The sequence below is a fragment of the Hibiscus syriacus genome, unplaced genomic scaffold (genome assembly GCF_006381635.1).
Source record: "Hibiscus syriacus cultivar Baekdansim isolate YM2019G1 unplaced genomic scaffold, ASM638163v2 tig00111983_pilon, whole genome shotgun sequence".
Lineage (NCBI taxonomy): Eukaryota > Viridiplantae > Streptophyta > Magnoliopsida > Malvales > Malvaceae > Hibiscus > Hibiscus syriacus.
In genome coordinates, this window is record NW_024063228.1 from 889,018 (window position 1) to 913,419 (window position 24,402).

At 37.3% G+C, this 24,402-nt stretch overlaps 4 protein-coding genes across 6 annotated transcripts; 3 read left to right on the forward strand and 1 right to left on the reverse strand.

The window, feature by feature from the left end:
* LOC120173612 (BSD domain-containing protein 1-like) lies at nucleotides 1–13,662 on the forward strand. 3 transcript variants are annotated; one of them, XM_039180710.1, is made up of 2 exons: nucleotides 1–1,599; nucleotides 13,644–13,662. In XM_039180710.1, the coding sequence occupies exon 1, from the start codon at nucleotides 150–152 to the stop codon at nucleotides 1,578–1,580; it is 1,431 nt and encodes a 476-aa protein (XP_039036641.1). In that variant the 5' UTR covers nucleotides 1–149; the 3' UTR covers nucleotides 1,581–1,599; nucleotides 13,644–13,662. The 3 variants fall into 3 exon arrangements, with proteins under 3 accessions (XP_039036641.1, XP_039036643.1, XP_039036642.1); XM_039180712.1 differs by lacking the exon at nucleotides 13,644–13,662 and having other exon boundaries at nucleotides 2–1,193; nucleotides 1,230–1,688; XM_039180711.1 differs by lacking the exon at nucleotides 13,644–13,662 and having other exon boundaries at nucleotides 4–1,190; nucleotides 1,227–1,688.
* Nucleotides 2,677–13,136, forward strand: LOC120173613 (elongation factor Tu, mitochondrial-like). Its single transcript, XM_039180713.1, has 12 exons — nucleotides 2,677–3,011; nucleotides 3,288–3,363; nucleotides 3,491–3,583; nucleotides 3,680–3,754; nucleotides 4,018–4,122; nucleotides 4,225–4,315; nucleotides 4,399–4,604; nucleotides 5,086–5,169; nucleotides 11,847–11,912; nucleotides 12,000–12,062; nucleotides 12,424–12,664; nucleotides 12,774–13,136. The coding sequence occupies exons 1-12, from the start codon at nucleotides 2,821–2,823 to the stop codon at nucleotides 12,842–12,844; spliced, it is 1,362 nt and encodes a 453-aa protein (XP_039036644.1). The 5' UTR covers nucleotides 2,677–2,820; the 3' UTR covers nucleotides 12,845–13,136.
* A 1,029-nt stretch (nucleotides 13,663–14,691) lies between the features above and the next one.
* On the reverse strand, nucleotides 14,692–17,702 carry LOC120173614. Its single transcript, XM_039180714.1, has 5 exons — nucleotides 17,573–17,702; nucleotides 17,069–17,249; nucleotides 16,341–16,758; nucleotides 15,962–16,042; nucleotides 14,692–15,446 (listed from the first exon to the last, which is right to left on the reverse strand). The coding sequence occupies exons 1-5, from the start codon at nucleotides 17,657–17,659 to the stop codon at nucleotides 14,948–14,950; spliced, it is 1,266 nt and encodes a 421-aa protein (XP_039036645.1). The 5' UTR covers nucleotides 17,660–17,702; the 3' UTR covers nucleotides 14,692–14,947.
* Nucleotides 17,703–18,680: 978 nt separating this feature from the next.
* LOC120173756 lies at nucleotides 18,681–19,623 on the forward strand. Its single transcript, XM_039180827.1, has 3 exons — nucleotides 18,681–18,704; nucleotides 18,801–18,879; nucleotides 18,955–19,623. The coding sequence occupies exons 1-3, from the start codon at nucleotides 18,681–18,683 to the stop codon at nucleotides 19,416–19,418; spliced, it is 567 nt and encodes a 188-aa protein (XP_039036758.1). The 3' UTR covers nucleotides 19,419–19,623.
* The last annotated feature ends 4,779 nt before the right edge of the window (nucleotides 19,624–24,402 follow it).

Below are 24,402 nucleotides of genomic sequence, written 5' to 3' on the forward strand. Positions count from 1 at the left end.
CTGGTTCACCGTATAGACCAACAAGAAGTAGACCTTCCATTCCACCCTCTGCAGATGCACACCCTTCGTTTCATTATCGTATCAGAAATTCAGAATAATCCGTCCAAATCTCCGTCAATTCTTAACTCAGAGAACCCTAAATTTTAATCATGGATTTCTTCAAATCAGTTTTCGCCGACGATCCAGATCCCACTAAACCCCAACTCCAACCGGAATCCGATACTCTCAGAGCCGAATACTCCACCCCCGATTCCTCTCCCAAACTGTCTGATCCCGATCCTAACGCTAGCGGGTGGAGCTTCGGCGGTCTGTTCAAAACGATAGCAACCAGATCCGAATCCGTGATCGAAACCTACCGTCGCGACCTCGAAGAATTCGGGGTGGGTCTCAAAAAGGAAATCGAGGTAGCTCAGGGCTCGTTAGGGAACGTAGGGCAAGTCATTGATGAGTTCGGGAATACGGTCATAAAGGGAACGACTCAGATCATTAATCAAGGCAAGGAAGCAATATTAGTTGCCGATAACGAATCCGATTCCCCTTCCTCCGAGAGCAAGGACAAAAGTCAGATTGCTCAACGGAGCTTGAACTCGAATCGGTACAGTCGGTTCGATGCTCAAGCAAGGGCAATTCAAGGAGATATTAATACTTATATTGAAGAGCCGGAGGATTTGGAGTATTATAAGAAGTGGAAAGCTGGGTTTGATTTGAGAGATAAGGAAGAAGAGATTGAGAGATTGATGGAAGAGAATGGGGAGATGGAGAGTGTTTATAAAAGGGTTGTTGGTGTTTCGAATGGGGTTGATCATGAGACGTTTTGGTGTAGGTATTTTTATAAGGTTTGTAGGCTTAAGCAAGCCGAGGATGCGAGGATTAAGCTTGTTAAGAGAGCGATTTCTAGGGAAGAAGAGGAGGATCTGAGTTGGGATGTGGATGAGGATGAGGATGAAGAAGAGGTGGATGAGAGAAATGTAATGCCGAAAGTGACTTTAAAGAAGCAAGAAGATGTGGAGAAGGAGGAAAAAGATGCAACCGTGGAACAGAAAGCAGAAGAAACTGATATTTTGGATAAAAAAATGGTGGTAGAGAAAGCTGGAAAAGGTGCTGCTTTGGAGAGTGAGGATCAAGCTGCTGAGAAGGTAAAGGAAATGAATCCTGTAGAGGAACCGCGAGTGGAATGGAAGGGAAATGATATTGAATCAAGTGGTGGTAATGTGGTTACAGAGAAAGCTAATTTGGAGAAGAATGAAGAGGCTTGCAAGGATGATTCAGTGGCGAAATCTGTCCAGAAAGTGGTTTCTGAAGGGAACGGCAAGAATGAGGAGCTGAAGCCAAGTAGTGGAAGTGGTAAAGACAGTGATTTTTCAGTCGTGTCAAGCCATCCATCTATGGCTGAGGAGGATGAGGATCTCGGGTGGGATGAAATTGAGGATCTTAGCATCATTGATGATAAGAAAGGAACTCATAGCGGAAACCCGAGCTCCTCCAATAGGGCTGACCTGAGAAAGCGACTAAGTACTGCAGAAGAAGATGAGGATTTGAGCTGGGATATTGAAGATGACGACGAACCGGTTAAATCTTGATGAAAAACTTTAATTTGATGTTTATTGTTAAGAATTTATTGCATTATGATGTTTCTTTTTCCTTGTATCCCTTTCCCTTTTCATTTGAAATGCAAGTGTCTTCTACGATTAGTGTAGCTTTAAGATGATTGATTGAAATGAAATTGAAGCATCTATGTGCCTACTAAAATTGCTTTGCTTGTGGCCATTTTACTAACCTTGATATTGATCGACTTATTGATATGATCTTGAACCCTGGTTTTTTAAATGTTGATGCCTTGTTCACAAGTAGATTCTGCAACATGTGTTTCAACAGGTGAAGGTCACGCTCGCTACTGTTGCTCGCAGAAGAGCGAGCGTGACAACTGGACCATGGAGGACCTCCCAATTTCGGTGTCGTCATTGGCTCATAGCCAGTGCATCCTAGCCATTAGTAGTCATTATGGTTCCTACCTATACTATGCACATAATATTAGCATTTTAATCCAAATGGATAGTGGCAACTACTTGAACTAATGGCATTGTGAAAATAAATGATCAAACTAAAATATATTAGAATGGGTTTAAATTCCAAATCTGACAAAAGTAGACAAACCAAAATCATAAATTCACGGACTTTCAATAAAATGAAAATCTACACTAGCACTCGTTAGTGCTATAATTAAATTTAGGGTAAATTACACTAGAGGTTCTTAAACTATGATCAAATGGTTGTTTTGATCATTATATCTTTAAAAATTACAAATTAATCATTAAATTTATTGAATTATTACAAAATATTTGTAATGTTGCAAAATTGTCACCAAATTTATTGAATTATTATAAAATGATCATTAAATTTTATTGAATAAAATAATTATTATTAATTTTTTTCAGATTATTATAAAATATTTATTGAACTTATCAAACTTTGTTATTATAACGTTGAAATGACACTTTTATTACACTTTGATAATTTTGTAACTTTTAAAAGTTTATTGACCCTTGGATCATAGTTTAGGGACCTCTTTGTACTTTACCCTTAAATTTAAATAAACGAGTGAGTGGTTTTGGGGCCGTCAAAAACAAATATAATTGGGCTGAGAGCCTCCCTTTTTTGTTTCTCCTTTCACTCTAAACCCTCGGCTAACAATAACACTGTTGAATACTAAAACCCTTCCCCCAAAGCCAGCAGCAAAATCCCCCCCATCTCCCATCTGTTCCACTCGCTGTACTACCTTTGCGTTTTCTACCAACAGATCAAAGTCAAAAGCATAAACAAATGGCTGCTCTCGTCATTCGGAACTCTAATTCGAGGCGTCTTTTCTCATTCTCTTCCCCAATTTACTGGTCCTCTCGTGGCTCCATCTCTTCTTCCCACTTCTCAGTCTCCGATTTCCTCTCTGGAAATGAGGCGGCGGTTCCAGCTAACGCTAACCCTTGGTGGAGATCCATGGCTACTTTCACTCGCACGTTAGTTCTCTCCATTTCCATTTTCTGAATAAATTAAATATCTTTCCCTTTGTTACTTTCAACTCTCACACCTTTTCCGGGGAGGGGTGTGGGGTATATTTGTTCTTTTAGGGAGTTTAGTTGGTGAAAATTTGTGCTTTGAAAAAAAAGGCATTTTCTTTAACTTTTCTGTAGTTTAATGACGGGTATCTGTTGAAACATGATATACAAACAATGAAAAGAACAGAGGTGGAAAATGGGTTTTAGTTTTAACGGTTGAAATCGTTTCTTTTCCAGAAAACCTCATGTTAATGTAGGAACAATTGGGCATGTTGATCATGGGAAGACCACACTGACTGCCGCAATCACAAAGGTTGGCTTATGGATATTCTTAATACTCCGTTTTCTCTCCACAAATTATGTCACTTTGGAATAGTTATGAAGCCGTTATTAGCGTTACAATAGTGATCTGATGATAGGTTCTGGAATTTTGTTAATAGGTGCTGGCAGACGAAGGAAAAGCCAAGGCTGTTGCGTTTGATGAAATTGATAAGGCTCCTGAGGAAAAGAAGAGAGGAATTACAATTGCAACGGTTGGTAATTTTTGTTTCTCTTGAATAAGTTTAATGCAATTTCTTTCTTGATATTTTCCTCCTTGCACTGTTATCACACTTGATTTGATTTTGCAGGCTCATGTGGAGTACGAGACAGTGAAGCGTCACTATGCTCATGTAGACTGCCCCGGTCATGCTGATTACGTTAAAGTAAGCCCTTAACTTAATATTGTAAATAAGAAATATGTTTCTAGAATCTTTTGCTGCCTACCCTTTGTTACACAAATTTTTATATGCTCTCTTATTACAACTTCAATATTACTTCTACTGCTAGTTTTATCCATTTTCACTAACTTAGGTGCTGACACTAACCATCTTGAATTGCTGTTTCATATTTATTTTATTAATGCACAGCATAATTCCAACTGTCAAACCTCTTATGAGCAGTGGCCTAACCATAACATGTTCTGCAGAATATGATCACTGGTGCCGCTCAAATGGATGGTGGTATCCTGGTTGTGTCTGCTCCTGATGGGCCCATGCCACAGACTAAGGAACATATTCTACTTGCCCGACAGGTGAATATACTACTATTAGCTGCTTGAATTATTTATCTTGGATGTTTGCCTGTGGTTTCAGAAGAGAGAATTATTTACATGTAAGATGTTTTTTGTCTACAGGTTGGTGTGCCTTCTCTTGTGTGTTTTCTGAATAAAGTTGATGCTGTTGATGATCCAGAGCTGTTGGAGCTTGTGGAGATGGAGCTTCGTGGTAAGTAACCTTTTGAGTTATTCTTGTGTTTTCATTGTTTTGACTTCTTGGAACTAATTCACATAAGTTTATCCTTGCAACAGAGCTTCTTAGCTTCTACAAGTTTCCTGGGGATGAAATACCTATTATTCGGGGATCAGCATTGTCTGCTTTACAGGGTACAAATGAGGAAATTGGCAAAAATGCAATTTTGAAACTAATGGAGGCCGTAGATCAGTACATTCCTGACCCTGTGCGCCAACTTGACAAACCTTTCCTGATGCCAATCGAAGATGTTTTCTCAATTCAGGTAGTGTGCCATGCATTTTCTTTCCTTGCTACTAGTTATTTCTTTTGGCTTTGCTCAATCAGTTGTTTTAGCTCTCTTTTGTCTCTTTGGTTATCATCTGTCTTGGTCTTTCTTCCCCTTTTTAGCCATCCAATCTTCTTTAGGATTGTATTAAATGTCAAGTAACTAGGTTGTGGCTATAATATTATTGTCATTTTCCCATTCTCTATATCATGATAGGATGAGGAATTGAGGTTTTAATGCTTTGAAATGTAAGCTTTTTTCATTTAAAATATGATAATGTTACTTGCATATATTGTTTTGCTGAAATTGCAATCATATCTGTTCCCCTTCTGTATTTGAGTAAATTTCCATTCTATCGAGTGTCTGAGCAAATTTTGAGTAAATGTCAGAGAATTTTGTTACTATTGCATGCCAGAAACTGAATTTTGGAGTTAAAATTGTTAATTTAGCTCTGTTGATTTTGACTTGTTTACTGAAGGGACGTGGAACTGTTGCAACTGGTCGTGTTGAAGCAGGGACCATTAAAGTTGGTGAAGAAGTAGAAATTTTGGGGTTAACGCAGGTATATTTGTATATTGGTATTTTGTCATTTTCTTAATTCAGTATGCATTTTCTTGAGACAGATTTGCTGGACTGAATAATGATCTGAAACTCTTTAGTCTGAATAAGTCAGCTTGATAATGGTTGTTTAATGAAGGGTTTTGTTGTATATTTTATTAAAATGTGTAGAAAAACAAAATTACGTGATGCAACTGGCAGAAGCTGTAGAAAAAATGAGTGAGAGAGTCAAAAACTTAGAGAGAGAAGGAGCGAATGGTCAGTTTATTGTGGGGGAGAAATGGACGATTTTCGTTGATAATCTTAGCAAGAGGGTTACAAGAGGTGAATTAAGGGAAATATTTCAGCATTATGATCAAGTTTTTGCAAGTGAGGAAGGGAGGAGGAGGGCTATTCAGGGTGTTAACGGAACTTGGATCGATGGGAAAAAAGTTTCAGTCGGGTTAGAAAAATATCAGAACAACAGGAATAGAGAAGTTACTGAAGGCAGGTCTACGAGGGATGGGCCAATCCCAATAAGGGCGGAGAAAACAAATGGTGAGAAGCAAGCTGGATCTTTGAGAAACCTGAGGGACAGTAGATCATACAAAGAGGTGGTGGAAACGACCAATAGAGAGGATTGCGGAAATGTCAATAAAGAGGATGGTAAAAGGATAAGGAAGGCTGCTAATGGGATAAGGAATGTCTGGGAGATGCATATCTCCTCGGAGGATTCGACTTGGGTGAAAAGGTCTTTAACAGGGGTAATCAAGCATTCCTTCGAGCAAGAATTTGTTCAAAAAGCTTTGGCAAGTGAAGGAATTCAGGTAAGAATAGCGAGATGGGGCTACGCATGGAATGCTTGTGTTGTAACCTTTAAATCGATTGAAGACTACTCTGACACATGGGCAAGAAAACAGGAGGAGATCTGTTATTGGTTTGATTGGCTGGAGCCATTGCTAAACGAGGAAGGAGTTCCATTGGCGTTCTGTCTCGTGGAATTGATGGGATTACCGTTATTATGCTGGAATGTAGAGTTCTTGGAGAAACTTGTGCAGAAATGGGAAAGTTCATTGGCATCTTGGATTCTTCAAAGAATAGGTCAGATTTATCGTCAGCAAGAGTTTTGATCAGGGTCGCCAGTCCGTTTGATGTCCCTGAAATGGTCACAATAGGGTCTTACGGCAGATCTTTCAAGGTCAAAGCCATACTGGGATCGGTATTTTTTAAAACCGGAGGAGTTTTCCGGGGGGGATGGTGAAATTCAAATTACGGGTACAGTGAAAATCATTTTCCCGAGGAAGAGTGCGGCCGCCGTCTGACTTTGGAACAAGTCGAAAATTTTAAGTCTGAAGACTCTATGCTGAAGAAAGATAACTGGCAGGATCAGAGCAGAGGAGTAGGTTGCAAAAGGGTTGGGGAGCAGCTTTTACCAAAAAAGTCAAATATGATATTTTAGACGTTGGGTTGTCAGATTTGCGGAAAAAGGAAAATATCCTGCTGGGGAGCATGCTGGACTTGGTCTAAGGGAAGAATTGGGCCTAGACTCTCAAGCCCAAGATTGTAACAGTTTTATTTCTGAATCAAGCATGAAGAGTATGTCCTCCAGGGCCTGCGTATAATCTGAAATGGATTGCCGAAGGGTCCAAAGCAGATTTATTCCCCAATTAAACAGGAATGATCAAGTCCAATGAAGAATCGATAAAGGACGTAGTGGCCTTGGACAATGAGTTACGAACGCAAAGGAGGGGGAAAAGGTTGATGTTTCAATCAAACTGTTGGAACTCAACCAATGGAAGTACGAAAGGGGACGTTTCCTAATGGTCAGAGGAGCTGGAGTCCGTTGGTTTATTTGTCCAGAAGTTTGGCTTTGACGAGTGTTCCGGTGGGAAGAGGGAATAGAGGAACTTGGAATAGAGTATATAAAAGATCAAAAGATAGAAAATTCTGGTATGATCCAAAGATAGAAGAAGAGCTGTTGCGACCAGCTGAGGTACTGCACCTTAATAGAAAAGCTTCCAATCCTTTATTGACCACCCAACCGCTCCCAACTTTAGAGGAAGATGGAATATTAGCGACGACGAGGAAGGAGGTCCTTTTAAAAGTGTAGGAGACTTGGACCAGCATTCAGGGAGCAGGTAGTGCCTCGATCAGATTGCCGTGGCTAGTTTACACACAGTTTCTTCTCCCTCCTTTTCGATGTTTTGGAAGAAGCGGTGGCTACGTGGGAGGTTAGTAAGTTGTTGGGGATCTCATTTAAAGAAGGCAAGAAGGTGTTTTTAGATAAAATTATTGATCTTGAGGAAGGATTGGGGGTTAGTAGGAATTGTTGAAATAAGGGGGTGTGCTATTGTACTTTTTTGAGTTGAATTTCTTGGGATATTTGTTATATTTATGAGTAACATTAATATTATTTCGTGGAACATAAGGGGGTTGGGGAAGAAGGAAAAAACAAGAGCTGTAGCTAAATTAGTCAGGAAAATAAGCCGAGCATTCTACTTATTCAAGAAACAAAGCTAGAAAACTGTTCTATGGCACTAAGGAGAAGGGTAGGGGGTTGTCTTCTCGAGGATGTATCTTTTCTCCAGCTTGGGTCTGCAGGGGGTTTGCTGGTAATGTGGAATGATAATGAATTTAAAGTGTCCAGTAGTTACCTAAGTAGCAGGATCATTGCAATATTTGGGAAGTTTAAGAATGTTGTTGAGGAGTGTGTGATTATGAATATTATGGTCCCTCCACTGAATCTGAAAAGGATGAATTTTACAGGGAACTACTGGAGTTGTTTCAGCCCAATCGAATCTACTTTGTATTGGGGGGGACTTTAATACGTATCTTGATCCGGCCGAGAAGATGGGAAGGTCTCAAAACTGGCATTCTGTTGATATATTTAGGAATTTTCTGCAGCAAACCAATCTAATTGATCTTCCGTTGGTGGGGGGAACTTTTACTGGTGTAACAACAGGGAAGAATCAACCTGGGTTAGGCTTGACAGGTTCTTAATTTCTGGTAATTTTTGACCTGTCCGAATGTAGTTCAAAGGCTACTGCCTAGGTCCATATCAGATCATAATCCGGTGTCATTGGAGGATTCGTATGTAGACTGGGGTCCTAAACCATTCAGATTTTACAATTATTTACTAGAGGAAGAGGCTTCGAGGATTTGGTTAAATCTTCAATGGTTGACTTGATGGAAAGGAATAATAGAAGGGTATCCTCAGTCTTTTACAGGGAACTAAAAAGTCAATCAGAAACTGGTCAAGCAGGAAATTTAATGGGATTTCAGACTCTATCGAAACTTTAGAAGGGCGAATTAATGAGGTAGAATGAAGGCACAAGGTAGCAATCTTTCTCCGCAAGAGTGGGAACAGGTGAACAGTCTAGATCGAATCTCTGGAGGTTGTACAGGATTGAAGAAAGCGTGTGGTTTCAAAGATCAAGAACGAGATGGATCAAAGGAGGGGACAGAAATACTAGATTTTTCCACTTGTGTGCACTAAACAGAAACAGGAGAAATGCAATTACGAGTCTGAAGATTTAATGGGACTGTAGTTTCACCCGTCTCTGATCAAGACTCACATTTCTGATTTTTTTAAGACAGCTTTTAATTCCATTTCTACAATGGAAGTGGAGAACTTATTTCTGGATTTTTCTAAACTGTCAAGGGAACAATCTACAAAAATAGAGGAGAAGTTTTCAGAACAGGAAGTTGGCAAGCTATAGCATCCTCGGACAGTTCTAAATCTCCTGGTCCGGATGGCTTTACAATGGGTTTCTTCAAGAAATGCTGGCCAGATTTAAAGGAGCAAGTACTGGAATTTTCAACGATTTTTATTTCGGAAGGATGTGGGAGCATGGAGTAAATCACGCCTTTATTACCCTAATTCCGAAAATTTTAAATCCGGAAAGTGTTTGAAGACTATCGACCAATTAGCCTTGTAGGAAGTTTGTATAAGATCCTATCAAAAGTTCTATCCAAGAGACTTAGCAGCTGTGTTGGTGACATTATTAGCCCTTTCCAGTTTGCGTTTACCAGGGAGACAAATGTTGGATTGTGCATTTGTTGCAAATGAAGGGATCGATTATTGGAGAAAACAAGGTCTACAAGGGGTTGTTTCAAAGTGACTTTCGCAGAGCATATGATTCTGTTGAATGGCCGATTTGAACAGAGCAATGAAGGAGATGGGCTTTGGTTTAAGATGGTGTTCGTGGATATCACAGTGTATCTCTTCTGCTTCGGTTTCGGTTCTGGTAAACGGTTCCCCTTCGGAAGAGTTTACTATGGCTAAAGGACTAAGACAAGGTTGTAGTCTCTCTCCGCTTTCTGGTAAACGGTTCCCCTTCGGAAGAGTTTACTATGGCTAAAGGACTAAGACAAGGTTGTAGTCTCTCTCCGCTCTTATTTAATATTGTAGGTGAGTTGCTGCATTTGATGCTAGACAAAGCGGTTGACAAAGGACTTTTCCAAGGTTTTGTGATTGGGAATTCTGCGGATTCACTTCGGTTATCTCATCTTCAATTTGCCGATGATCTCATCATTTTTTGCCAAGCTTCACTTACTCAGATTAAAATGTCAAAAGGGTGCTGAGGATTTTCAGTATTATGGCGGGGTTGCATCTAAACTTAAAGAAGAGTAAACTGTATGGTGTCAACGTTGATGAGGATATTTATCAGACTGGGCAGTGGAAGTGGGCTGCTCTGTTGATCGTTTTCCCGCAGATTATTTGGGTCTTCCAATCGGTGCTAAGAAGAATTCTGAAGCTTTATGGGATCCTGTCCTTAAAAATTTCAATTCAAAACTAGCGGGTGGAAGCTTCTTCTCTGTCCTTGGCTGGCAGGACAGTTCTATTAAAGTCAGTGTTGACTTCACTGCCAACATTTTTCCTATCTTTCTTTAAAATGCCTTGCAAAGTTGGGAATAAATTAAACTCCTTAATGGCCAGATTTTTATGGGGTGACAGTGCGGAAAAAAGGAAGATCCACTGGTTAGTTGGGATACAGTTTGCAAACCAATGAACAGTGGTGGCCTTGGGGTTCTTGACTTGAATATTTCTAATCGGGCATTATTGGGGAATGGTGTGGAAGTTCGCAAATGAAAAGGATTCCATCTGGAAAAAAGTGCTATGTAGTAAGCATAATTAGTAGTAATACTATGTCTATTAGTAAGGTCATTTCTCCAAAATCTTCTTGGAATTTGAGAAGTATTGCTAATAATTTCTTGAAGAATGATTCGGCGGTGAGTGTCTTAGATCTTTTTCGAAGTTGCAAGTAGGCAATGGTAAGTCCATATCTTTTTGGACGGATCCATGGGTGGATGGGTTCCCTTAAAAATTCTTTTCCCTAGAATTTTTGCACTCTCAACCAACAATGGGGTAGGTTGCCGATTTCGGAAGCTTTGAGTTGAATGGTTGGCAGTGGAATTGAGTGTGGTCAAAAGGGGTGGTTGGGTTTGTCTCCGCCTCGTGTAGAAGCCTTCCTATGGCAGTTAGCTCATCAGAAGGTTGCAGTTAAAATGGAGTTAGTTAAAAGAGGAATGTCCTTAGAAGAAGATGTACTCTGTCCTTTTTGCAAGGAACATGAGGAAACTGTGCAAACACTTATTCATTTCGTGTTTTGTAGTTTGGGAACTATGGAATAAACTAGCAAGCTTCTGGGACTTGTCTATTGTGCTACCACAGGACCCTCCTTCCTTATTTAATTCGTGGGGAGTTTGAGGTTGAATTCATTGATTGGAAGTTTATCCCGGGAGTCGTTTTTGGTCTATTTGGAAAGCAAGGAATGCGATTGTGTTGAAGGTGTAAACCTTGATAGGCTGTCTCTCTTTTTCCTTGTGAGATTTAGGTTATCTAAATGGTTCCTAGCCAGTATCCTAAATTCCTATCCAGGAAGATCTGCTAATTGGGGATCCATCACTAGTGATGGTATTCTGTTCCTAAACCTAAAGATTATGATGTCATTAGCTGGCTTCCTCCACCTGTTGATTCTTAAAGATGAATGTTGATGGAGCTGTTAGGTTAAAAGACTCGATTGGAGGTATTGGAGGCATTTTAAGGGACTGGAATTGCTGCACTCTACTGACTTTTTTCTGAGAATATTGGTCAAGGTCCCCCACCAGTTGCAGAGTTAAAGGCTATTAAAAGAGGCATCGAAATTTTTTAGCTTCAAGATGGTCTGCTGCTAGTAGATTGGTTGTTGAGAGTGATTGGTAAGTCGGCAGTGGAGTGGATTCACCCCCGTCTTTGGCACCAGTTTTCATGTTGCCTTGGTTAGAGAAATTCTGTTGATCCTTTCGGGAAAGGTGGTTTTAATTAGGTAATTCCAAGTCTTGTAATGGAGGCAGATGTTTAGCAAAGCAGGGGATCGGTTGATTGTATTTTTTAGTATAGTTCATTTTCCTATAGCTGTAGGTTTGAAGTAGCAGAAGTGGTTAAGTCTTATGTAAAAGCATCTGCTGTATTGTTAAGTCTATGTAATCTGGTTTGGTAATAAAATGAGGCACTCTTTCCTCCCTCCACTACTTGATCCTTTCTATTAGGAAAGGGTCAACTATGAGGGAGGTTTTAACGAGGCTCCTATTTCTATCAAAAATCCTTTCTATTAGGAAAGGGTCAACTATGAGGGAGGTTTTTAACGAGGCTTCCTATTTCTATCAAAAAAAAAAAAATGTGTTTAACCATTAGTTTTAAAATTGAGCTTTCTTATGCAGGGTGGCCCTCTAAAAACTACAGTTACTGGGGTTGAGATGTTCAAGAAAATATTGGATCAAGGACAGGTAAATGAACTGTTGTAGAGACTTGGTCATGCTAAGGCTTTTCTATGTTTGGTCTCTGTATATTTATACGCATGTGTTTTCTACTAGGCTGGTGACAATGTGGGACTTCTTCTTCGTGGACTAAAACGAGAGGATGTGCAGCGTGGAATGGTAAATGGCACCTACTTAACTTTTCTTTACATCCTCTTAGTTCTTCAATAAATAGAGCTTCTTGTAGCGACTCTAATCTATTCATAATTTATATGCTTTTTGAAGTCACATTTGCCACTTTCGTGTAAATCCTTGTGAAACTTTCATGTGGAGAAATATTCTATGTGGAACAAGATAGAAGAGTTTTTCAGTTATGTTCATTATTAGCAGTTGAAAGAATATATATATATATATAGATAGATAGATAGATAGATAGATAGATAGATAGATAGATTGATGTTAAATTTGTTTTGTTGGGCATGATGGTGCGAAAATGAGAATGTAGCAAAGCTGGAGCATCTGATTTCTTCCAATTCTGTAGGTAATTGCCAAACCTGGAAGCTTGAAGACATACAAAAGGTTTGAGGCAGAGATATACGTTCTCACGAAAGATGAAGGTGGACGTCATACAGCCTTTGAATCAAATTACAGGCCCCAGTTTTATCTGAGGACGGCAGATGTAACTGGAAAAGTGGAATTACCTGAAAGTGTTAAGATGGTTCTGCCAGGGGACAACGTTACTGCAACTTTCGAGCTCATCTCACCTGTGCCCCTTGAAGCAGGTATACTACATTATTCCTTTTCTTCTCCTGACCCTCCTCCTGTTAAAGTCAAAATGATATTAGCAAATAAGACCATCTTGACATGGTGCTTGTCATGAATGTGTAACAGGACAAAGATTTGCCTTGAGGGAAGGAGGTAGAACTGTTGGTGCTGGTGTGGTATCGAAAGTACTGAGCTAAGAAGTTGACATTGGATGGTTTTCTCAATTAGATGGAACAAACAGCTGGTAATATCTTTGTTATAGCATTACTGAAGAGATTGTTAGTGTAATGAAAAATGGGTGTTATTGAAATTTATTTTTCTTCAATTTCCGGTGGTTTGTAAGCAGTCAGCATGTTTCCCCCCCATTTCCACCCAAAAAATCTCAATTGAACAGCTTTTTAATGTCGCTGAAAATAATAGAACTGTTGAGCAGTGATTCAATGCCATGTAAACTTGGTATTTTGCACGTCATAATCAATCATTTTTCTTTGAAGAAGTTTTCCTACAAGTACAGGAGTTTCAAGAGAAACCTTTCAAGGTGTCTGTGGGAAGCCAATCACATAGCCTAGGGTTTAAAAAATAGGTGCTATATATATATTGATATGATAGTATTATTTTAATGTTGAATCGTTATCAAATAATTATTGAAATATAATATAAAATTAAAAAAGGGGGGACGAGTGTGGTAACATTGCATGAACATAAATTATTTATATTAACATTTTGTGAGTAGGTGTCATCATTTTAATTTCAAAATGGTCTTATTCGATTTAAATTATTTAAAATGCGTATGAAAACGAAAATTACATAACATAATATTATAAGATATATATATAAAATATTATAAGTTAAAAATTAATTTAATAAAAAATTAATTGACAAAATTAATAGATTAGTAATAATTCAAGTAGTTTTCCCTAATTTATTTTCTGAGTAGTGGTTGTCGTGGGATGGAATCAAGAGTAAGAAGTTGAAGATAAGCACGTATTATAGAAGATAAAAATTATATATTTTTGATACGGGAAATCTTTCAACTATTACAATGTATTATTATAATGTTTCTCATCACAATAACTATGACAATATATATATATATATAGGGCTAAGTAAAACTTTTTAGTTTTATATCTTTTTACGATCGTTGGATGAGAGGAAATCAAATGTTGAGATTAATAGTCGGAAATGTGTATATATTCACTAGAAAAAAAATAAGGAGTTAATCTCATCATTTGATATCCTAAAAAGGTGTAAAACTAAAAGTTTTAGATTTGCATCAAACAAAAAGCTAAATACTTTCCCCAAAAGGCAACAGCATCAGCACCATCCATGGCTACTTCCACTAGCTTGTCAGTTCCAGTTTCATTTTGCTAAATACATTACATCTTCTTTCATGTTAAAGGGTTGAAATCTTTGTTCTTATTTGCATTATGGGTTTTGTTTCCAGACCTGTTGTCAATGTAGCAACATCCGGGCACGTTGATCATGGAAAGACCAGACTCGCTGCAGCAATCACAGAGGTTGGCTCTATCCATATGCTTATGAAGCCATTATAGTTTATGAGTTTTACACTACTGATCTGATGATCGGTTCTGGAATTTCGATGAATAGATGCTTGCAGAAGAAGGAAAAGGCCACGGCTGTTGCCTATGATGAAATTAGCAACCCCCTGCTCAGGACATAGGAGGAACTGAAATTGCAGTGGTTGGTAACTTTTTGTTTTCTGTTCAGATTCTGTGTCGCCTGCAATGTTATCGCACTTTCGATTTTGCAGTACGAGACACTTGAACGTCACTATGCACATGTAGACTGCCATGGACATATTGATCATGTTAAAGTAAGCCGTTGACGTTAACATTTCTAGTTCTCTACCTTTTTTAAATGTGTAATTTCAATTTTGAGAATGGAATTACATTCCTCTAGTCCGTATAACATGAATAAAAGTTGACCCAATAGAGTCATTATTCATCATTTATTCAACGCACTGCCTAGTGCACATCATTGCTTACTAAAAAATATCAATTGTAGTCAAGGATACATAGTTTCAAGTACAAAGACAAAATTGTAGTTATTAACATCATAACATGGAAGGTATGGTTCTTTTTTTCCCCCAAGGCAGGCAGTAGTACTGGTAAACTCCTTGGCTCTCACCTCTCCATTTACAAAATAATGATAGCTATACATAAGTGCAGAGATCAGGTCCTCGTATGTGCTCAAGGTAGACCCCCCCCCAAAACACACATCCCCTCTGTTCTTTAGATATCGACGTCTAAGATCAATGTTGCAGCATCAGAAGTCAAAGTTCATACAAACTTCAGCACCGCTACAGCCATCAAGGTCGCAGCTCTGAAATAGATTTGATTAACACTTCTCTCCACTCTCTTAATTATCTCCTCTTTCTGCATATCCGACTTGCTAGTATTCTTGCTGATATGTATGACCGTGTCCCTCAGTCGGTTGACTGACTGTGAGAGCCAAACTAGCCCAAAGGCGAGGCCAGTGCTAAATAGTTTAGATGTATCAAATGGAACTCTCCCACAAGCAACCTTAAAAATAACAGAGAAAAGAACAGCAAGACCAGCCCCAGCAATGCTAGCAGAGAATTGGGTCAAGAGCTGAGGAAGTTCAGGGCCGGATTTCTTAAGGGAAAGAACTGCTGTTCTGCCAAGCCGTCTCTTATCAACCATCAAGGAAAGAAGGCACTCACACGCATGGAAATAGTTCTTCCTGTAGAGATCTCTCTCCCTGCCTAACTTCTTAGACCCCTTCTTTGGGTATGGCTTCAGCTTGATTTTATCAGGACTGTCAAAAAAGAGGTGAATGAGAATACAAGAAATAGAAAAGCATTCTGAACAAAAGAATTTCATGGAAAGTACCAAAACTATAGTTTTTGTAGAATTTTTACATTTTCGCAATGTATAAGAACAAACGTCTTTTAGATCTCATAACCAGTGGACGATAGCCAAGTTGAAAGATATGTAGGTAAAATCTGCCACTTCTAGCATATTCCGTTTATCATTTTAATTTTTACGTACATATTTTTGTTCAGCACTGTTTTAATTTATATATCTGAAAATACATATTTCCGGTATTCATCCCATAGCTATGGTCTGAAATGCAATTAATATAAATGGATAGTAACTCACACGTCATTATCCCCTCGTAGCAATTGCATGCATAGCTTTCAAGATCTCTCAAACCAAGATAAATTCCAATTATTTCAACTAGAAAGTCTCCACTATAGTATGGCAAGAGCATGGGGGTTAATAAACGAGGGCACAATGAAACATTCTTGAAACAGATGATCAATCACATACCTCTCCAGAGGTGCAATACTCGCAACTTCAAACTTTGGAGAAGTCAGGTTAGTATCAGTACGTGCTTTCATGATCTGTTTCCTGTTTAGTTTATTTTTTTAGCATCAGATGCCTTTCAAACATTGAAATCAACTTATAGTTTTACACTAAAATGAGATTAAACCTGAGAGGCAAATTTAGTTAATCTCAAGCCAGAAGCACAAGTCAAATTGGACATAAACCGCTTAAGATAAAGTAAGAACACAAAAAATACAAACAACGACAGTAGAAAGTTTTCATCCAATGTTTACTTCTCAATAATAGTCAAAATTTACCAAGAATTGCTTGTTTGTACTCGGATTTCATGTAATTTAAATGAACTAGGTGTCAGTTGGCATACCGATCAAAGTACGGGACCAGTGATGATTGCTTTCTCCACTTAGTTGAGTTGCTTGATAAGTAAAACTCAGCAACGATCGAAAGGATGTCTTTCATCTCAGTCCCACAAGCTGTAAGTATAACTTGACCATCTGGGCTAACAGCTACTTTTGAATTGTGCACCATTTCTCCAAAAAAGTCCGGGAGAGGCATCTGGGAATCAATTTTGCGACTTGGATAAATTAGATATGAATCATAAGGTTGTTGATGCATGCCAAACATCACCGGTTGAAGTCCTATCAATTCAGATAGCAAAGATAAATCAAGTTCCCCTTTCTCTAATTCATTTGATCCAGACATAAGAAACTTCAGGATTTTTTCATGTCTCGTGCACTTTTCAGCTATCCCAAAGCCAAGCAGTTCTGTATCCAGGTAAGCATCTGTGACCACATGGAAAGTATAAGCATTCTGCAGACTGCCATAGATGTGTTGAGTTGCTCTTTTAACTCTTTTTTATCCTAATAATAGAATCACCTTTCATAATCATGCATCATGGCAAATTCGGTGCTTCAAATATACAAACTCTCATCGAGGTGAAACAAAAAAATTAATTAGCATGTTAACTAAAATTTATACATAAACACAAATTCTTTATTGTGTATCTATGAACAATTGATTTGTCTCTCTCCCTAAGTACATGGTAAAATAAATAATTATCCAGTACAAGGAACCGGGCAACAAGTTGCAGACCTGATTTATTGATAATCACAGGCTTTTGTAGCATCAGATCAACATCGATAATCAGTTTAGGCTCAGGCAGTGCAGTAACTGGTTTTGGCAGCTCCTCGAATCGGTTGGTCCTCAGATCAAAGGAGCCTATCCGTACCATGTCTTGTTTCGTTATCTGACTTGGAATTAAAGATCCACACTCCTGCTTCCAACAATAAGCAATCATTAATAAAATAATTAGAGATACATTGGAATAAAACTCCATTAGAATTCAACAAAACAATTAAAAAAAAACAAAACCTCCAAATTCTCCATGTTAAAATGATTAAGAATTGTACAAATGAATAAACAAAGAATAATTTAACACAATTTAACAAGCATACAAGGCGGAAAAGGGACAACAGTGGCTCACGAAAGAAATATGAATCCACAAACAAAGAGAAACCCAATTGAAACAACAAAATATCTCAAAAACCCCAAATCATCAAAACCATAGGGGGGAAAACACGAAGAAAAAATAATTACCTTGATCCTAACGCCTTGCTCTTGGTGTAGAACAAGGCCCTGGCGCTGAGGATACCCATGAGAAGCCATCAAACAAATCTTCATCATATTGTTTGATGGAGAGAAACCAAGTTTTATCTAAAATTCCTATAATCTGGGCCTCCCTCTTGAACCTTTTTTGTTACATAGCCAAACACTTACCCATCTCGAGAGCTCAAAATCCTGGATTTCCTCACAATTATCGTTCCAATCGGTGTGGTTTTAAAAGATAAGAGGGCAAGGATTTTAAGATGGGGAAATTCGATTTATGTGAACCAATTGTAGGGATTTCATAAATTTGTGTGGGTTTAGTATCCCAGGCAGTCGCTGCCTTTGAGAATTCCACGCTCTAAACTCGTGGACACTGGCCGAAGGTTGTCGCTGTAATTTCCTTGGATTCTTCTCAAATCATTCCTTTGAGAATCCTGTACTGATTACTTTTTTTTAATATAAGTTATTAAATTATTTAAAATTTTAACTCTATTAAGATTTTGGCAATGGGAATCATCATAACTCGAAGATTATTCAAAAATGAAAATCTTGCGATGGATCATCGTTTATGGTAAAAATGGAAAAATTATGAGTTTTAGGATTTATAGAGATGCAGTGTAAGATTCTTAGCAAAATAAAACAATTTTTACTTTTTCATATTTAAAAAGATTAAATTTATAATTATATCAAAATTCTAACCAAGACGTATTACATCGTTAAAGGGAATTTGTATTGAAATGTGGTGTAAAATTCTTACCTAAAGTTGATATTGAATTTGTATTTTATCTAATATTAGATTTAAAATTCTTACCTGTGATCACCAATTTCAGTTATGGAATTTCTGCATTCATACACAATCAAACCTTGGTTTTGCAGTTACGTTATCTTCTTCAAGTACGAACGTTCTGAACACATGAAATTTATACTGTTTATGGAAATCATTCATTACTTTTCCATTTGAAAGATTGATGAATCAAGTTTTTCTACCCAAAAAGGGTGAAAATCATCAAGTTTTTCTTTAAAAATAGCCAGCTGCAACACAGTTCAAGCCACACTCCTTTCTCTGTTCTGCTTCGGCTCTCTAAGTTCCAATCATCCAATGGCAGATGGTCCCGATGTCCCGGTATTCATCTGTTCTTCTTCACATACATATATGTTTAATACCCATAGTTTCTTTTTCATGGTTTTACGTGTTTTTTATTGGTATTACTCTTTTCAGACGTGTGTTCTGAAAGTGAATATCCAGTGTTGTTCAACATGTCCCGAGAAAGTGAAGAAAAAGTTGCAGAAAATCAATGGTATGTTTTCCTAAAATAACAGACCAACACTTGTTCAAAAACTTTTCTGATTGTTGTTTGATTTCTGTCATGTAGACGTGTATGATATCGACATAGATTCCAAAAATGGGCTGGTGTCTGTTCGGGGTACCGTGCAACCATCGGTGCTCATTCAGACGATATCAGAAAAGGTTGGCAAAAAAGCAGAGCTTTACTCCTACGTCAAGAATCTCGACATTCAAAGCCAGTTGCCAGACGACCGCAGTCGTCGTTTTCCTCGTAACCACCAGGAAAATAACCGAACGTATTGTTTTACTGATGAATCTATTGTCGATACCGATGTTAAGGACCCTGTTTCAGAAGGGTCCAAAGGCACATTTTCTTGGCATAACCCGCAGCATGGCGTGAGAAAGAAGAAACACGGGTTTGCTCGTTGGTTCGACAAGAAGAGTAATATTGAACCGCCGAGAATGTTTAGCAAGTTCGGAGGACTGCGGTTAGGAAAATACGTGAGGCTGCGGCCAGCACCATCACCGTCGGCCCCGTCACTACCACCGTGATCATAATTCATTGAGAAATGGATAATAATAGCCACCAGTTTATTCAAACCGGTCACTATCATCCCAGAAAAATCAAAGCAGCCGCTCCATGTCCTTATGGTTTCTCTGAGAAGGAACCACCAATCAGCAACTATATTTTTCATTCGTTTCTTGATGATACAATTGTAGTGCTTGCAGCATAAAAATAAAACGAGCTGATGTTGAATATGATTATTATTAAATCGAGTGTTTTTCTTGTTCTCCCCCCAGGCATTTGAGCTGAAACCGAATTGTCATTAGATTTAATATTAAAAAATATAAAATATCAAAAAAATAAATTTAAAAATACGCTTAATATTATTTAAACATCACTTATAATTAGTATTTAAAATACTCTTATTTTTATTGGATCTGCAATAGAAAAGGCACCTTCAATAAATACATAAATATCAATTTCTCCACGTCATCAATTTTTAATCCCAATTAAATCAGTTTCTATTTTCTAATAAGATGAGCAATCATGGGACCCAATCCCTCCTCGAAACGTCATACTTTAAATAAAAGGAAAGAGAGGAAATCATAGTATAGACCAACAACGGACAATGGGGAATGTCTCAGGAAAGGCGGGTTAATATACGGTTAATATACAGCATTACCGGATACATTAAAATGTATTTAATAAATTCGGTTTAGCGGTACCTATTATGTTGACAACTAATAATGTTTTAGGTAGAAAATATGAAAAACTATTAAAAAATTTGGTAACCGGTAAACTTTGGTTATCGGTAAGTATCTATCCTTTTTATAAAAAGTGTCCATACTTTTAACATATCAAGTAAATTTTACCGGTTTTGTCATAATGAATCTGGTTTTGTCATATTTTTACCTGTTATATTGTAAATTATCTATCCTTTTTATAAAAGTGTCCATACTTATTTCACTGTGAAAATATATTTATTATTATCTTTAGTTAATATTGTTAAATTTAAAATCTAAATAATATTTTATAAAATATCAAAACAATCAAATAATTTTTTGTGTAAATGAAATTATTAAATTAATATTGTAGGTGGAAAACATGAAACACTATTAAAAAAATTGAAACATAAATTACATAACTTTCAAAAAAGTATATATATCATTTTTATAAAAGTGTCCATACTTATTTCACTGTTGAAAACATATTTATTATTATATTTGGTTAATATTGTTAAATTTAAATTCTAAATAATATTTTATAAAATATCAAAACAATCAAATAAAATTTTGTGTAAATTAAATTATTAAATTAATATTGTAGGTGGAAAACATAAAACACTATTAAATAAATTGAAACATAAATTACATAACTTTAAAAGCAGTTTTAAATCCTAAAAAGTGTCGATACTTTTAAGAAATATATCGATCCAAAACGATATACCAGGTAAAAATATGATAAAACCGGTAACAAAATGATAAAACCGGTAAAATTAAAAGTGTCGATACGTTATATAAGGATCGACACTTTGTGAATTTAAAAGAGAAGCAGTTATAGCGCCTATAATGTGTCGATACTTTAAAAAAAAATATCGATCCACAACGATATAACAGGTAAAAATATGATAAAACCGGTATCAAAATGATAAAACGGTAAAATGATACCGGATATATTGAAAGTGTCGATACTTTCGTAAGTACGTGTAATAAATTATCGACACTTTCAAAGAAATAGGTAATTATCCTTTCGAAAGTATCGACACCTGACATAAAAGTATCGACACTTTTGTATTTGTATCGATTAAATATAATAACATATCCGATGAAAATATAAGCTAAATATCCTCTGAAAATAGATAGAACGGACGAGTTTTTGAAATCGAAGAGTAATTGTTGCTGCATTTCAGAAGGCGTTTCTAAAGCGAAGTTTGTTTGTTTGTTGCTGCAGTCGAATCGAAAAGTATGTTGTCGAAACCCTAATTTTTTATTATTACAGTAATCGCGATAGGGTTTTTTATGTGTTGTTTGGGGTTTTGGAGTAAGGAAGCATTTGGGACCGATTGCAGGTAGAAATAGATATTCAAGGAAAACGATAAATGTCGATACTTTTATTAAATATTATAGGTAGAAAATGATATTATAGGTTGTATAATGTGCCGACACATTTTGGTGTGGCCATTCAAATTCTTTTGAAGAAAACCGTTTTACCACAAGAGTAGTTATCTATATTTGTATATTGAAAAGTGTATGTAACAAAATAATTTGATTTGCGTAAACTGATATGAAGGAAAAATGGAGTCAATGGGTTGGAAAATTGTTGGTGGAGCAGATGACTTTGAAATTGAGGCCGAGACTCGAAAGCAACCAAAGGGTGGATATATGTACTTCTAGTAAGTATCAATGTCTTTTTGTTATTATTGTTGAAATGGTAATTGGATTAAAGTATCGATAAACTTTAAATTGATTACAAATTTTAAATGTTAACAGTATGGCCGAATGCAAAAGGATGAAGGGAGATGGCACACAGAGCGGTTCGGTATGTAAAATGAAATTGACATTGAGTAGTATTAGTATTTAGTGTTAATGTATTGATTAAGAAACGTTTATGTTTAATATTAGGTGAAAAAAGATGTGAGGTCCAAATGGAATTCAATGAGTGATGCTGAAAAGGAACCTTACATCACACAGTCAAGGAATGATAGTAAAGAATACAAAGAACGGAGGAAAGCACATGAAAATAAGGTATTCATTAAACTTGTAAATACGTTGATACAAATATATAAGAACTATAACATTATATATTGTTAAAAAATGTAGGAAGTTTCGACAAGATGCAGCATTAAAAGGGTGAATTTATTAATTAAACACCTTAAGGAGAAGGGTCAGTTGAATGTGCTGGGAGAAATAGGTTTTGGATCGTTGATCGGAGTAAGGGATCGACCTATTCGGAGGGAATTGTGTCGATCCTTGATGGCACAATTTGACGTCAGTCAATGTATGGCTAAGTATGGTGATTATTCATTCCCTCTGGGGGTATCGACTGCTGCAGCCGTATTGGGGGTACAAAACAAAGGCAAAAGTGTTATAGAAGTCTGTAGGAGTAAGAACTGGAAAGCACTTGCCTCCAAATATGGTTTGAATCATAAGGTGACATATACTGAAGTTGAAGAGGATATCAAAAGTGGATCTTACTTGGGGGATGAGCTGAAGGCCCGAGTTCTATTGTACCTTGTCGGTATATTTCTTTGTCCAACGGGTGATACGTCAACGAACAAGGAATATATGAAGCTCATTTGCGATGAAGGCTTGAAGGGTGAATTCAATTGGGCTGAATATATCCATTCGAGATTGATTGAATCAATTATCACCTTTAAAAAGGGCAGCCAGAGATACCTCAAAGGGTGCATAGCAATCTTAGAGGTAAATGAGTTGAATCACTTTTTTGTGTTTTTATATAAAAATTCTAATTTTATTATAAATGCAGGTTGCACTGTTCAATTTTTGGTCGGGCTGTGAGGCAGTGCCGGCTTATGAAAGAACCGGAGTGGCACGCATCCGTGCATGGGGAAGGAAGAGGTGGTTAGAGTGATGGTGAAGTTGAAGTTGGATAGAGGGAAGAAGCAAGAAATGGTAATAAATGTAATTAAATAATATTAAGAATATAATCAATGTCTTAATATTGTAATTTAATTTTTTGAAGGTTATTGGCAAGGATGTAGAGGAGGCAGTGGAGGCAGAGGAGAAGAAAGGAGGGATGGTTGTATTGGGGGATGAAGGTGAGTGGGACGACGGTGAAGCAAAACAGAGTAACTTCGACATTTTGATGTCTGAATTGGCTGATATCAAAAAAATCCAATTTGAAATCATGCAAAGACAATCAAGAGTCGAAGAGAAACTTGATCAAGTCGTAGAGAAACTCGAGAGGCATAAGGGGGTAGTGGAAGGAAAAATAGAAGGAGTGGTGAAAGAAGTAGAGGTGTTGAGGGGTGAAGTGGTGAAAGAAGTTTCGGTGTTAAGGGGTGATATTAAGATGGTGACGGGAGAAAAATTTGAGGGAGTGGTGAAGGAGGTTGTTGATTTGAGGAGTGAACTTACGGGGGTGAAGGGGGTGGTTGATAAATACTCGGATGAAGGAGCTCAATTGAAGGGTGAAATAAAAGATATGAAGAGCTATGTAGAAAAAAAGTACGATGAACTGAAAAAATATGAAGAAGAAAAGAGGGAGGAGGAAGAAGAAGAGATGGAAGAAATGAGGAGGAAGGAGAGGCCCAATGTGCTTTATACACCGGAGAGTGTCATAGCAGCAGTTTTGGATTCGGAATGTCCTGCACCCCAGAAGAAGAAGCAGAAGGTAAGTTTAATAAAAGAATACTTAATTTGATTTTTATTATGTTGTTGTGACAAAAATTTGTATGCAAAATTGTAGGTTGAAAAAGCGGACATTCCAACCGGAATTGATGACATCGAAGCTGCAATTTGTGATTATTTATGGAATAGCGAGTTAGAATCGGGGTAAGTGAAATATATTGTTTTGTGAGTGATATTTAAATATTTCATGACAAGATATTAATCCTAATGATTCATACAGATATTCTGTAATATCAATGGGAAATCAATTCGCTACTGTATACGACGTTGCAACGTTGAAGCCTACAGAATGGGTTGGCGGTGTGGTAAGTAGAAAGTAGAAAATAAATAAAACTTATTGAATATGTTCTGATTGTGTAATTAATTTTGTTAGGTTATCGATTTGCTCGCCTGGACCATATGCTACGATTCTCAAAAGTCACACGGAGGATTGGCTACCTTCCATACCTCTTAGTGGTGAGTTAAATTAATAATATTGAAAAGTAGTGTTATAGACGGTAAATTAATAATGTTTGTTGCGTAATTACAGCAACAGGCGTTGGAAGCCAACAATAAAGAAAGTGTTGAGAATATTTCTACCTTCTGGGGTGTCATATTGGATAACTATGTGAAATTCACCGACTGTGAGAAGGTAAGACACCATACCAATTGCAAATGATGT